General features: G+C 39.4%; 1 protein-coding gene across 1 annotated transcript in view; it reads left to right on the top strand.

The window, feature by feature from the left end:
- Positions 1–11,129: 11,129 nt before the first annotated feature.
- PSME4 (proteasome activator subunit 4) overlaps positions 11,130–15,925 on the top strand; it is an 85,412-nt gene continuing 80,616 nt past the window's right edge. The window contains exon 1 of the mRNA XM_006174442.3: positions 11,130–11,598. Within this exon, the coding sequence (XP_006174504.2) occupies positions 11,357–11,598 (242 nt within the window). The 5' untranslated portion in view covers positions 11,130–11,356. The remainder of the gene's footprint in view (positions 11,599–15,925) is intronic.

The following is a 15,925-nucleotide window of genomic DNA, read 5'->3' as shown; positions in this document are numbered from 1 at the left end:
TTTTCTAAGTGATCTTATTTAGTCCCTTACCATTAAACATACTAAAATCTATATGCTGACAACTTCCAAATTTATAGCTCCAGCTTAGTTCCTACCACTAACTCTAGAAGCTAATATCCAAAAACCTGCTTGAGTCTTCACTGAGGATCTTGCAGGCAAACTTAATATGGCCAGTATGCAACTCATGACTGCTTTTTCTCAAAACTGGTCTTATCTTCTGTGTTTATGAATGACTGTTTCTTACATGCTATTACCAAAGACAGAAATCTTGGAGTGACTCTTCTCTCTCACACCACATTCTATCATCAAATTTTGTTGGTTCTACCGCCAAAATATTTCTAAAATCTGACCATTTCTCACCATCTCACCCTGATACAAGCCATCATCATCTCTCACCAGATTGCTAAAACAGCCTCCTAATAGTTTCCTTATTTCCATTCTTACCCCTGTATAATCTAGTCTCCATTCAGAGTCGGAGGGCTTCTTTGAAAGTTTAAATCAAGTGATACCATTTTCCTGATTAAAAACTTGTCTTTTGTTTCTGTTGTTCTTAGAGTAAGTCTAAATTCTTGGCCCACTTACTAGGTTAGAAGAAAGAGTAGGTGCTCTTGCATTGTGAAAAAGCTTGGCTTGAACAAGAAATGGACAGAAGGTCAGAAGGAGCAGAATGAATGTGCGGGGATCAAGATAAGAGATAAAATAGAAAGAGAGGAAGGGGTGTTCTCTTTCAGGACCTTCTTTTTGAGTATTTATTACATAAATACATGCTTGCATATGGAAGCAAAAGTAATAACACAAAACTTTTCTCTAATGAATTTATCATTTACAAAATGAGTCCCTACTCAAATATTTTCCTATGCAAAACACTAGTACTTATTTTCCCCACCCTATCTCATTTAGTGGTCCTTCAGTTGACATCCTCATTGGTATGAACTTTGAGATTGTGGTACACATCCAAAAATATTCATCAAATGTAAGTCAAATGAATCAAAAAGAATTGCAAATCTTACAACAGGTATAAGATTTCATGAAGTTTATGAAAGTGATATTAGAGAACTCTTCAAATCACATGCAATGCTGTTGGCAAGTGAGGCTCTGCAATCATACCAGTTAGCAATAGAAGCAGAGAAAATAGAAAAAGAAGGTGCTTCAAAAAGGAATAATTTGAATATTAAGCAATTAAGGGAGGTCATTAAGAAAACTCGATGGGGCTCTTGATAATTTTTGCAAAAATGACTCTCTACCTATGAAGAGAATGATGGAAAAAAAGGACCACAGACTGGGAGAGCACAGACTGCAAATCACCTATAGGGTATAGGATTTATGCCGAGAATATATAAAGAACTCTCAAAACTCAATAATGAGAACACAAGGCCCCCAAAAGGGGACAAAAGATTTTAATAGATGTGTCACCAAGAAAGATATATGGATGCTAAATTAGCACTCAAAAGGATGCTCATCATTATTAGTTATTAGGAAAATGTAAATTGGAAGCATAATGGACTACTACTACATGCCTACTAGAAAAGCTAAAAAGATTGACCATACCAAGTAGGCAAGGGTGCAGAGCTACTTGAACTCTCATACGCTGTTGGCAAAAATGTAAAATGGCATAACCACATTGAACAACAGCTTGCAGTTTCTTAAAAAGTTATACATATACCTACCATATGATCCAGCCATTCAACTCCCAGGTATTTACTCCAAAGGAAAGGAAATATATGTCCATAAAGACTTATGCATTAATGTTCATAGCAGCTTTATCTGTAACAGCCAGAAACTGGAAATAGCTTAAGTGTTCATCAACAGATGAGTGGATAAGCAAATTGTAGTATTTTCAAACAATGAAATACTAATCAGTTATTTGAGAGAAAACTATAAAACCACACCAATCTTGATGAAGACTGTGTAGTCACTTGACCACCTGGGAATCTGTCAGAAATGCAAATTGTCAGGCCCTACTCTACACCTACTGAATAAGAAACTCTGGGGGTGGGAGCTCTCTAAACCACTGCCTTAGACTCATTTGCTAAAAGTACCAAATGAGGGTTCTTGATATGTCAGTGTTCTTTATTCTCAGTAACCATTTATGGCTAACTTAAAGATAAATTTATCGGAAAGTATCAGGTAACTGACAGATTTGATGAGAAAATATAAGAAACATTCTCAGATAACAAGCTGCAATTAAGGGAGTCAGGGTAGTGGGGGAAGGGTATAGCTCAAGTGGTAGAGGGCATGCTTAGCATGCACCAGGTCCTAGGTTCAATCCCCAGTACCTCCTCCAAAAAAAAAAAAAAAGGGGGAGACAGGGAAGCTAAACAGTCTAGTTAAGATGATGCTGCCACACCAACGTATGGCATCTCTTCTACTTGCCATAGTGGTCACTGTAGGCAACCATCTCTCTGTGATAACACAGCCATGAATGTCAGACTGCCTATACTATAGTTACCATAGATCCAGCATAATCCATCATCCCTTCATCTTGGCATTACTTGCTCAAGATTCAAAGTACATGGTGGCCAAGCCTGGGTCACAAGGCTGTCAGGGGAGTGAGTAGAGGGTGACTCCTTAGGCTTCAGAAGTTAGAGCTTACTTCTTACCAAGTCCTAGACAATGGGGGATTTCCCAAATTTAGCACATGGGTTCAAACACTGAGTAGTCAAAGCCAATTACAGATGCCCACTATTGTAAGTGTTCTGCATAAAGTAAATTAGGTGTATTTTTGGCAGGACCATATTCTAGCAGAATCAATCAAATGCATTCTTTGTATTACTAATTATGGATTATTCATAAAAGAACTATCCATAAAATTTACTCTTTCTTTTTGAGAGATACGTCTTCTCATTCAAGTGTTGGCTTACAGTGGACCACAAGAGTGGATGGTACCAGTATGTGCCTTTCGATTCCATGTTTGAGTAAAGACTATTAATGAAATGATTGGGTTCAGAACATCGCTACTTTGACTAAACTCTTGGTGGCCTTCAAGTGGTGTTACTTAAAACTGAATTAATTGGACATTCATAGGCAAAAATACAAACTTTAACCTAAATGTCACACCTTGTACAAAAATTAACTCAAAATGGATCATGGACTTAAATGCAAAATATAAATCTATAAAACTTTTAGAAAAAAAAATCTCTGAATCTAGGACTAGGCAGAGTTCTTAGATATGACACCAAAAGTTTGACCCACAAAAGGAAAAGTTCACAAGTTGGAGCTCATCAAAATTAAAAACTTTTACTTTGCAAAAGAGCGTATGGATGAAGAGGATGAAAAGACAAGCTATAAACAAGAAAATATATGCAAGCCATATATCTGACAAAGGAATCATAACTGGAATATATAAAAAACTCCCAAAACTCAAAAGCAAAAAAACCAAGCAATCCAATTAGAAAGCAAATAAAAAACAGGAGCAGAAATTTCACCAAAGACATGAAGGTGGCCAACAAGCACATGAAAACATAATTAACATCATTAGCCATTTGGCAAATGCAAATTAAATCCACAGTGAGATATTGCTACACACTAATCAGAATGGTTAAAACAAACAGTAATGGCAACATCAAATGTTGGCAAGATACAGAAAAACTGGATTAGTCATACATTGCTGGTGGGAATGTAAAATGGTACAGCCACTCTGGAAAACAGTTTGGTGGTTTTTTATTTATAAAACTAAACAAAGCAACCCAGCATGACCCAGCAATTGCAGTCCTGGGCATTTATCCCAGAGAAATTAAAACTTATGTTCACACAAAAACTTGTAGATGAATGCTCATAGCAGCTTTATTTGGAATAGACAAAAACAACCCAGATGTCCTTCAGTGGATGAATGGTTAAACAAACTATGGTACATCTATACCATGGAATGCTATTCAGCAATAAAAGGAAACAAACTATTGGTACATCTGACAACTTGGATGAATCTCTAGGGAATTATGCTGAGTGAAAAGAGCCAATACCAAAAGGTTACATCCTGTTTGATTTCATTTATATAACAGTCTTGAAATGATAAAATTGTAGAAATAGAGAACAGATTAGTCATATCCAGGGATTAGGGACATGGCAAGGGTCAGGGAAGTGAATGTGACTATAAAGAGCAACAGGAGGGATCCTTGTAGTGATGGAAATGTTCTTATCCTGCTTGACTATATCAATGTAAATATCCTGATTGTGATATTGGACCACAAATAATACCAATTATGGGAAAATAAGGTAAGGGTACAAGGGATTCCTCTGTATTATTTCTACCACTACTTGTGAATCTACAATTATCTCAAAATAGAAAAGATTAATTTATAGAACAAAACAAAGCAACAACTAAACAACTGAATTACTCAGGTTCTGAGTCCAGAAAGGCAGCCCATTCTCTATGGGTAGGGATGAGCTAACACTATTAGAAACATACCACCAACATACATAGATACATGACTTTGTAACCTGGTCTCAGTTTACCACCTTGTCTCTTCTCCTGCCATAATCCACACTTTCTGTGCTCCCACTGCAATGTACTCATTGCTCCTTGGCCTAACTGGGCCCACTGAAAACTTCAGAGCTTTCCATTACTGATATCTCTGCCTGGGATATACGTAACTAGTTGACTTCAAGACTTTAAGACCCTAATGTTGCCACTTCAGCTCGCCCAAGTATTTGGTTACTGCCCACAGCATGGTATTCATCTATCTGAAATAGCTTTTAGGATAAAATCCAAAATTCTTAACCCAGTTTACAACGTACTATGTGATCTAACTCTGCTTGCCTTCTCAGCCTTATCTGCACTCCTACTTTCTCTCCCTGAGCACACTGGTCTTTTCTGAGCTTCTCAAACAAGTCAAGTTCTTCCCCCACCTCAAGCCTCTACTCACCGTTTTCCTAACCAGATTATTTCTATTATCCTTCTCCCCAACTCCTCATTCATCAAGTGCTACTTCCTCAAAGAAATCTTTCTAGACCTCCCAGTCTAGGCTAGGCCTCCCCTGTTTTACACAATCAGAGCACCTCTGATCCTATTAAAGCACTTAACAAAATTATAATTAAATACCTAGAGATAGAGTTGTTGAATGTCTGACTGCCCTGTTAGACAGTAAGCTCAATAATAACATGCAGAAATGGATCTTAGGAAAATAGATATTTGATGTTAAATTTTAAGTTGTTTGTATTTTGAGCATATAAATCCCTTTCTCTTCCTGAACCTGTTTTCATTTTATTGACACACACATACAAAAACCTTGTGTGAATGGCTTGCTGTATAGAAATTTAGGAAAAAAGCCAGGTTCCATGTTTGGGTTAAAGCAGTTCTGGAAACAGGGACAACAGAAGCCTTGTGGTAAACAGAACTAGTTTGGCAGAAGCAAAAGTTTAGAGCTGGGAGTGACCATAAAAAAGTTTAAGTCCCCATCCTCCAAAACTGACAGAACTATTGGATGAGGCATTGAAGTTCTCACAGTCTGTAGAAGGAAGTTTAGTTTTACCTAGAGATCTTAAGAGGTAGAAAGATCACAGAAGACATCTGGTTACCATTTTAATTTATCTGTTTACTTGTTTGTCAATCCACTAGACAGTGAACCCCTTGAGGACAAGTTCTGTGTCATCCATTTTATGATCTCAAACTTGGCACTCAGAAGGCACTCAGTAAATGCTTACTGAATTAATGAATATATACTTCACTCTGGAGAATTAGGGATTTGATATATTACCCTTCGTGTGAATCTGTAAATTTCAAAAGAGATTCTGCTTAGCACAAAGTAAAAGATTGCAAAGGGTAGTCATTTCAAACATCAGATAAAATGTGTCTTGCTGGCTATTCAAATTATTTATGCAGACAATTCCATTCTCAGCCTATGAGCAAGGCCTGTTCTATTTAACATATAAAAACAGGGTAGGTGGAAAGAGTGTACATCCTCCTTGTGCATTAGTTATTATCTCTCCAATGACTCTATTGTTAATTTCTTCAACTACTGTTAAAAAATACAATACATCTCTTTACTATATTTGATTATGAGGGAAGCTGTGACCGCCTACATTATTCACAGCTTGTCAAAAAGAAACATGAAGAGCTTCAGCTGTGTTGAAAAACCCCTTTTTGCATTTAAATATCAAATAGGCTTTTTTTTTTTTTTTAAATAACACAAATTTATTATCTTAGAGTTCTGGAGATCAAAGCCTGAAACAGTTTCATTGGGCTAAACTCAAAGTGACAACATCAATGGCCACTTATGTGATATGAAGATTCTAAAAAAAGCTCTTAATCGCCCAGATTACTCCCTTTTGTTCCCATGATGTCTAATATTTTAAAGTTAGAAGTTCACTCCTTAAAGGTCCAGTTCCAGTAGTACGGCAGACAGAGCTAATGCAGAAACTGTCTTATATAGGAATGCTACATTAAACATAAAAGTAAGTGATAACCATAGATGAGTTCACATACAGAAAAAGAAAATCTCCGGATACTAGAAACAAAGAGGAAAGGAAAGGTAGAGTGATAAGCAAGTGAGTTAACTTTGCATCAACTTTGGGGCAATGTTATTTGATCTGGAAACAGCAAATGAATCGGGTTTTACTTTACTATAGAAGTTGAAGCCTTGGACCTTAGGGTGTTCGAAGTAAAATATTGCATAAAAACAGAACTCCCCATGGTTGAATTCCTGGGCCTTTAACTTGCATGGGATAGAAATCCAAATCTTACATTTACTGAAAAATGAACAGAAATATTGGTTGGTACTAGGCCTGTCATAGTTTTGTGGATCTGGTGCAAGCGAACAAAAAAATTTCTCTGGGTTCCATGGGATTTCCACAGAATAAAAAAGCCATCTGAAGATGCTCTTATAGTATAAAACATAAAATACAAGTAAATGATCCATCAGGAACAAAAATCAACACATAGCACACTATTATTTGAAATAATAGAATGCCTACATATGATTCTCTAAAATAATTAAATAAGTATGTCTAAAATGATTAAAGAAGTCATTAGAGCTATAAAGAACAAAACTCAATAAAAAGTAGAATAGGGAGATTTGAAAAAGAACCAAGTAGAACTTCAAAGCTTAAAAACATAATCATTGGAATTAGAAACTCAATGGACAAGTTAAACAGCAGATCAACACAGATGAACAAAGAATTCTAAGAATTAGAAATAGATATGATAAAGTTACCCAGAATGAGGTAGAGATAAAAAGACTTGCAAAATATAAGTAAGAAATATCGAGGTTAGAATAAGAAGGTATGACATGTGTCTAATGGGCATTCTACAAGGAGAGAAAGGGAACAAAAAGTTGTGAAAATACCTGAAAATTTTGCATGACTGATGAATGATATGAATCTTCTGATTTAAGAAACACAAATCCTCTGAAAAACAAATAAAAAGAAGCCTACACTTAGCTACATTGTAGTCAAATAGCAAAATGCCTAAGAAAGAGAAAAACTGTAAGATAATAGAAAAATTCATTCCATTGGCTCTGATTTCCTTCTTACTAAATATACTGGGTAAGAAGGGGTTTTGGTTGAAAAATTCACAACTTAAAAATCCTATAGGAACTAGGGAAAAAAACCTCTCATTTCTCAGGTCCAATATTCTTGTGACTTTAATAAATGCAACACAGAAGGAGTTTAGATATTTACTTCTAAATAGTATGCTCTGACAATATTCATCTACTTGCCAATATACCCCTAGTCCCAAATACATCATATACAGAAAAAACTAAGGCAGGGGAAGGCATGAAACTAACAACCTGTCTTTTTTGTTCACCACTAATAAATGGATTATGAAGTAGTGGGCCAATAAGTATTTCAGTGACATAAATATTTGATTGATAATTATCCCTGCCAATTCCTCTAGCTTGAGGAGAAACCTCTCTCTTCAGAATACTTTCCATGAAGGGCTACTGAACTTTCAGGGTCTCCCAAGAACAGCCTGTTTCCTAGAAGGGTCTCATAAGAAACTAACGTTTACCTCAGGGTCTGACTAAAAGCATACTGGGTTATTATCCTTTGGCAGAGTACCCTGAACTTCAAGAGAGAAAAAAAATGCTTGAGAGTTGGTTTGAGAAGATATTAGCCCCAGACTTTGGGCACTGTCTTTAATGATGAGCAGACCAGGTCTTCTGGAGAAACTTAAGGTCTTCCTCTATTCTCAACAGAAGGGGCTTGAATAGTGTTTTCTATACAACTTCACAAAGAATAACAGAAAGGGAGTTCATCTCTTTTGCTCCAATGATTCTTCCAATTTTTGTAGTTCAGACATCCATTCCCAGGGAAACTAACATCATCTGGAACTCTTTCTTTGAAATCTTGAATCTAAACATTCCTGTTCTTCCATATCCTTTGCTTCATATTGTTCTTGTACCTCATCAGGATCTGAGTCCCTTGACAGCTCTGCTCTTTAATCAGTCCTCTTCTCTTAGACTTCAACCAATTTAGACCTTAACCATTTTCTTTCAAACATTCTCAACTCAATGATCTCTACTTAGAGAATTCCATGAGTTAATACAGATAAAGCAAACAGGTTGCGAGAAGTCCTCAACAAATAGTAGCTAAAACCACCACCATCACTACCACTAACATACAAAACATTCTCTTGCTTCTTTGCTATTCTATCAAACCAGTCTGTACATCATACAATTGTGGGCTGCTAAATATTATTGGGGAAAATCACTAAACTGGGCAGGCAGATGATGATAAACTCATACTTCCAGCCTTAACTGGCAAGCAGTTCTGTTTCTCTAATCAGTTTTCTGAATTTTGAGACTACTGTAAGCCTTCTCCAAACTCTTCCTTCACAGAGAAAAAAAAGAAAAGAAAAGAAAGAAAGAAATCATCAGAAAGAACTTCAACTTCCAGCCACCAAATCTACAAACCTTTCTGCTTTTGTACCTGTCCTTTCCTGCCTTCCTCCTCCGACAGCAGCAAGAGAGTATGGTTTGCTGTAAGGGCCAATGACTCTACATTCTCCCCCATTCTCTATCATCTTCATCCATATACTTTCAACCTCTCTCTCCACTGGCTCCTTCTCATCAATACTTAAACATATCCCACCTTCTAAAATTCCTCTTTTCACTCCAACTACCCTCTTCTCTCTCCTGTTCTTCCCACCCAAACTATTAAAAAATGTTATCTACCTTTGCCATCTCTATTTACTTCCCATTCATCCTTTGTCATTGTAATCTGGTTTCATTCCTACACTCCACTGAAACTGTTCTTCTCTGTTCTATCAATAACTCCAAAAAACCCTTTTTGGGTCTCATTTCATTTGACTTCTCAGTCACCTTGGTACAGTTAATCACTTCCCCCATCTGAAATGCTGTTTTTTAAAAATGCCCACTTTCCTAGATTGCCCACTTCTCTGACTGCTTCTTTTGAGTATTCTTTGTAGACTCTCTCCACTTACTCTGTCCATCCTTAAATATGGGGCTTCTCAGAGTTTGGTCAAGGGCCCTATTCTTTTCATACGGTTAATTAAACAAGGAGGCCATTAGGCAAAGGTGGCTCTAATGCCTTGGTGGCCTATTTAAGCAAACCAAGGTATAAGTGTGTAAATGCCCCAAGATTATGAAATCTAAACACTAAGGACAACCAATCACAAACAGTTAACTAGGCTTTAAGCTGTAGCCAGTCAAATAATTAACTTTCTTTGCTTCTGCACATTCTCTATATGTCTTTCCCCTGGCTCCTGTGGCGCTCCTAGGTTGGCTCTCCCCAATTCCAACTGACCTTTGCTCAAATAAATTCTTCAGATTTTTAAATATGCCTCCGTTTGTCTTTTAACAATGCTCTATATCTTATTCCCTCCAACCCATCCATAAGCTAATCCATATTTCATTTTAGACGGCCCTCTTGATTCATACATCAAAATTATTTCCTTATCCCTTAGGCATTTCACCTCCATAGCTGTTTCTGCTGTGTTTTCTCAATGAAGGGCTTCAGTATCTATTCAGTTTCCCAAGCCAGAAATCTGACATCATCCCGACTCTTCCCTCTGTTTCACTCTTCATATTCAATCAACTACCAAACTCAGGTCATTCGTGCTGAAATAGCTCTCAAATCAATTCAGCTGACATGCAGGCCATCATTATGTCACATCTCCTTAAGGGAGTCTGCCAGTTTCCAATCTTGTCTGTTGTAATCCATTATCCACACAAAGCCAGGGTGCTTCTTCAAAAATGTAAATTATATCATGCCACTCCTGTGCTTAAATTTTTTCAGTTTCTTGTCGCCTTTAGGCTAAAGCTCTAAAAACTCCCCAGTACGTCCTTCTCAGTCTCAATTCTCCACTCCTCTCTCTGCAAACAATCTTCAGTCATTCTGAAATTCTGTGAATTCCTAGAGTGCATGCATGCAAGCTGAGCTGAAATACACGTTCCTCTCCATTCTTTCTCTAACCAACTCTGCACTCAACCCTTAAGCCCTTAAACTCAACTTTGTGTATCACTTCTAGGAAACCATCTGACACCCCTCCGTTTGAAGTCCTCTTTAGGTGTTTCCAGAGCATCCTTCACTTAACTAGCAATTAAGCGCAGTATTGTCTTGTAATTGCGTATTCCCTAGTCTATTGCTCTACGAGATTGTAAAGCCCCCGGAGGGCAGAAATCAGGTGCTTTTAAACTTTTCATCTCAAGGGCCTAAAAGGAGCGTCTGACACACAACACTAGTTCAATGGATATCTGTTGAATGAATTTGAATTTTTTTTTTTTTAATGAAGGCGGCCAGGAGACTACCAGAAAGACGAGGGATTAAAGGGGACAAGTAAAAAAACCCATAAGCAACAAGTGGGACGGACAGAGTACCTAGCTTTTTCCATAAACTCGGCGTGGGGTCGTCTACCTCGTCGGAGGCCACGGCGGCTACGGCCCCCGAGGGCGGCCTCAGGGAGCGCGCGACCCCACACGAGGAAGGACAATAGCTTGGAATTCGGCCTCGTGTTTCCGGTGGGATAGGCTCGCGCTCGGCCGGCGAGGCCCGGGGGGTGGGGGCTCCGAGCCCGTCCCAAGGCGAGGAAAGCGCGGCCCCCTCGGCTCTCACCGCCTCCGCCGCCGCCACCACCTCCTCCGACGCCGTCGCCCCGCCCCGCCCCGCCCCGCCCCGGAAGTGACTAGAGGCCCGTCCGGAACCTCTGGGCCCGGCGGCTGCAGCGTCACCAGACGAGCCGGTGCGGGACGGGTGGAGCGGCCGCTGCCGCCGCCAACGAACCGGGAATCGCGCGGGCCAGCAGCGCGCCGGCTAGGGGAGGGGGCCCAGCGATCGGGCCGAGGGCGACGGGCCTCCTGCTGCCGCAGGGCGACGACGACGCGGAGGAGGCGGAGCCCGGAGAGGGGTGGGGGCCGGGGAGGGTTAAGGTGGGAGGGAGTTGGGGGCTGTCCCGGGGCCAATGGAGCCGGCCGGACGGGCTGGCGGCGGGGATCCCCCGGAGCCGGGTGGGCGTCCCGGGCCGGACCCGCGGGGCTTCGTCCCGCAGAAGGAGATCGTCTACAACAAGCTGCTGCCTTACGCCGAGCGGCTGGACGCCGAGTCCGACTTGCAGCTGGCCCAGATCAAAAGCAACCTGGGCCGGGCAGTGCAGCTCCAAGAGCTGTGGCCCGGGGGCCTCTTCTGGACCAGAAAACTCTCCACGTAAGTGTGCTCGGGGCCTGCAGGATGGGCCGGAGGTAAAGGCTCGGTGTGACGGCGTCCGCGGGGGGCGGTTCTTTGTCCGTGCCGGACAGCTGGACCCTCAACTCTGCCCGGATTCGGGCCGATTTTCTCCGTGCAGTAGTCCCACGGTCGCGACCGAAGCCTGGGAAACGAACACTCAGGCCTTCTCCCTGCCACTTTGCTACGGGATCTTTCTGGCCCTCACTAGCCCTCTACGTTCTCCGCAGCTGATTCTCCCGCAGGTTTCTGGTTGCTGTCTTCCGACATTCCCGGGGAGCGGGAGGGCATTGGTCCCCCAGGGAGACAAGCAGATGAGCGGTCCTCCAAGGGTCCTCGTTGGACCTTTGCCCGCGGCGGGAGGCGGTGAGGGGAAGCCGAGAGGATTCGTCTTTGGGCGAGCAGCTCTCGACTTTTCCTGATGTTGCCTCTGGTTCTTTCTTTCCCTACGGTCCCTGCTTCTATCCCTTAATTCGCGTCTAGAAACTTTCTGAATGGGAAGGAAGCCGTAGGGAACTTCCAGGTTCTGCTTTTTTGGGCCTTCTCTGTCTTTGTGGATTTGATTGAAAAGATTGGTTTAAAGTTAGTTTTCAGCGCATTCTTGGGCTGTGTACTAGACGTTATTGTTGAGAATGTTGAGTCTTAGAACCTCGGGAAAGTGTATGTTGCTCCTGTTGTGACATTTCCTTTGGGAAAATATACTAAGGAAAATAGAGAGAGCTGTCAGATTGTCCTGGGCGTTTTTAGTATCGGCTTTCTGTAGATTTTTGAGTTGCTACGATGAATATAAATTACCTAAATCCGTTTCAGTTGTTCTGGTCTTTTGTTTGTTTGTTTTCGCATAAACTAGCTGCAAACTGTAGTGCTACTGAAATTAGGGGAAGCCGAGTAAAATACAGTTGGGGAAAAGGTTAGAGACTTGTTTGCTAGATGGGCATCTTCACTGTGTCAGAAGAACTTTTTGAAAAAAGACTTTTGCTGTATCTCGTTTGGTTGACTATACATAAAATCTGGCAACATTTTATGGTCATGCATGTGGGTACGGGTCTTTGAACACAAAAGACTTAAGTCACTTATCCAGTGTTTACCCAAATCTGCTGAGTGAACTAGGTGATGACTAAGGGTTTTGTAATGCAATAGTCGTCTCTCCATTTCCTCACAGGATGATTCTTATCTGCCAGTTATTAGGGAGCCTCTGACAAATTTCTCCACTTGGTGGTGGTGGTGGGAATAATTACCATTTTAATTGAAAAGCAAAACTAAAACACTTAATTTGCCCTTTTCAAAGAGTGACCATAAAATGTCAAGGTTAACAGCTCTCTTCTTGATTAAAGTGTGGTGTTAGGATCCATGGGAGACTTGGAGAAAAAAGAAATAGAACATAGGGAGAAGAACCAGTTTCAGTAAAAACAGAAGAATGTTTTATAAATGATTAAAATCGGATGATTTCTCAAGTGAGCCTCCTAGGTTTTTGCGTTACTTGGGCACTGTAAAAATAAAGTTACTTTGTCAGTTTCAGTGTTTCCTCATTTTAATCACTTGGATTAGATTTTCCAGAGAATAACCATTTTGGGGGACACATAAGGCTCTTTATAGGTGCACAATATGTAAATATTACCAATGTGTGAATGCATATCTGGTTTGGGTTTATGAATCAAGAATCTACAGAGGTGTAGTTAAGCACTGTTTTCTGACTTTTTTTGTTACTAAGCTTGGCAACTTAACACCTAGAGATTTATTATTTTTGGCTTATTAGGTATATTTACCTAGAAAGGGCTAAAAATACAGTGGAGACAGCCCTTGGTATTTAGGACAAGATTGCAGTTATGTGGCATAATAACCTATGAACCCAAAACCATTTATATCTAAGTAACCAGCAAGAATGCTATCAGATAGAATTTTATTTTGGAACAGTGGTTTAACGCTGCAAAGTGATTCTTGGGATTACGTTATAAGACATTTTGAACTTGGTGGGACATGTTGTGATCTTGGGTGTATTTTTTTCTCCTAAGTTATGTTAAGGTGACCTGATTATAGTTGTGCTTGTTTTTTAAGCCTTGTGTGTGTTGCACAAGTTTACATCTAAATGATGCCAAAACATGTGATGATAGCTGTCGGTTAGTTCAGTAGTGATCTAAATGTACTTTGTAGAAGAATGGAAAGCAGCAATGAAAATAAGATCTAATTTTTCCCATTAGCTCTGTGATTGTGGTCAAGTATTCAATCATGTGTTTCAGGGTACCGGTGAGAGAAATGAGGGATTTGGACTGAATAATTCCTCAGAAGCTTCCCTGCTCTGTTATTTTATGATTTTATTTTTTATCATCTAGAGGCTCAAATAAGCCAGTGTATATCTTTCTACAAGGACTGTTTGAGCAGTGTGTAAAGTACTGGAAATAGTTGCACAAATCAGGTGCATTCCTAAAGAAGACCAGAGTGTAAATGCTGCTGTTCAGAGGCACTTGGACTGGATCCCTGACAGTGGTGTTTGTCCACTAATCTGGGTGTCATAGGACTGAATAGAGTTCTGGTTTAGGAGATACTCAGGCTCCCCTTTTCTTTTTCTTTTTTACTTTTTACCTCATTTTGGTAGTTATAATTATCTTCCAATCCATCTCAAGACATGCAGGTCTGTTTAGCAGATCTCTGTGAAGAAAGGTTATTTCTGTGTGTTAAGAATTGGCCCTGTGATACAATACAAGCTCCCTTAGTTTAAAGTACTGCCTGATCAGGAGAGATTGTGTGATGTAGTACATCACAAGACCAGTTTTAAAGAAGCAAGGAAACAAATCCGACAAGAGAGGCTCAAACCTAGTGGTCTTTGGGAAATGGCAGTCAAGACAGAATGAAAGGTACCAGTAAATGACTGCTATGGCCCATGTAGAGAATGAACGGAACTGAAGAAGGGCTAATCTTGAAACTTGCCTTTTCTCCCTTGTCCTTCTGGACCTTCTGTGAGAGACCGTGAGGTCTAGTCAGAAGAGGTTTGTCTGTACCTGGCATTGCCATGAACATTATCATAGGTCTTGCTTAACCTCTCTGTAGCTTTAGAGTCCTCTTCTGGGGAGTGAGAGTGTGAACTACAAATGATTTTTCAAACCTAAAACTTAGTAGTGGATTGTTTCATAAAAGCAAAATCTTAAACACAAAATAAGATAATTTCTTTTGTGCTAATTTTTATTTAAAGCAGAATTTTGATTTTAGTGACAATGTGGGTTTGGAGTATTATGAAGCAAATTTAGATGCTTTCTTTCAGTGAAAATGTATTCTCTACTGTTTTATAATGAAATGACTGTATTATACTAGAATCATTTTATTTGCTAATTAAACTATAGCTTCCTGGTTTAATTATTATTGAGAAAGTTATGTAGCCTTACTGGATAGGAATTGGATTAAACCACATAATGTATTTAATTTGATTATACCACCACTGGAAACTTAAGTTTAGTCAAGATATGTGTTACCAAATATACTTACTTATCTTCTCTTGTGAAAAGTAATATGTGACTACAGGAGCACCCAAATTCATATTATCTCTGTGTTGGTGAAGAAAGGAGAAAATGCTAACCATTGAATATCAGTTGTCTACTAATAGTGTGTCTATTTGAATATTGACATTGTGAAATACACAATAAATATAAGTGCTTTTTACTTGTAAAAGAATCTTGAAATCTTGGCAAATTACCACATTTAGCAGTGAGAACCAGTTAGAGGTAGTGGGAAAGATTTGTCTTTGTTATTAAGTAACCACACTCAAAATGGGACCCAAAATTTTGTAGTGAGAAAGTTGATTTTCCATAGAAAAAACAAAGTAAATGAATTCAGTGATTTTGGGAGACATGAATTTGTCTGATAAAGTTCTATGACAGTATGGTAAGGTATCCTTCACTTTTGTTTTTCTGTTTTGTTTTGTTTGTTTTTTACTTAACAGACTATTTTTTAGAGCAGTTTTAGGTTCAGAGCAGAACTGAGCAGAAAGGACAAAGTTCTCATATACCCCCTCCCCTGTCCTCCTGACATGCACACATTTGATTTTTCATAGCAATGCCAAACTCACATATTTTTTTTAAAATGTTTGAGGCCCTTCCCATTTTCCAGGGATGTCTCTTACTCATTCTTTTAAAATTCCTTGTCAGTTTTCTCTTCAGTAGTTAACTGGCTATTTCTTGTCAGTTTCTTATGTCATTGTGACTATATGTGTGATTCTGATGTGAACAGTTTTCTAATTTTTTTTTTTTGCTTTAAAACATTTTTTAATATGGAAAGTATGAAACATACAGGAGAGGGAAGAATAATATAATAATCCTGG

This window comes from Camelus ferus, chromosome 15 (assembly GCF_009834535.1).
Source record: "Camelus ferus isolate YT-003-E chromosome 15, BCGSAC_Cfer_1.0, whole genome shotgun sequence".
NCBI lineage: Eukaryota > Metazoa > Chordata > Mammalia > Artiodactyla > Camelidae > Camelus > Camelus ferus.
Note: the sequence above shows the minus strand (reverse complement) of the source record. Positions and strands in the feature narration are given on the sequence as shown.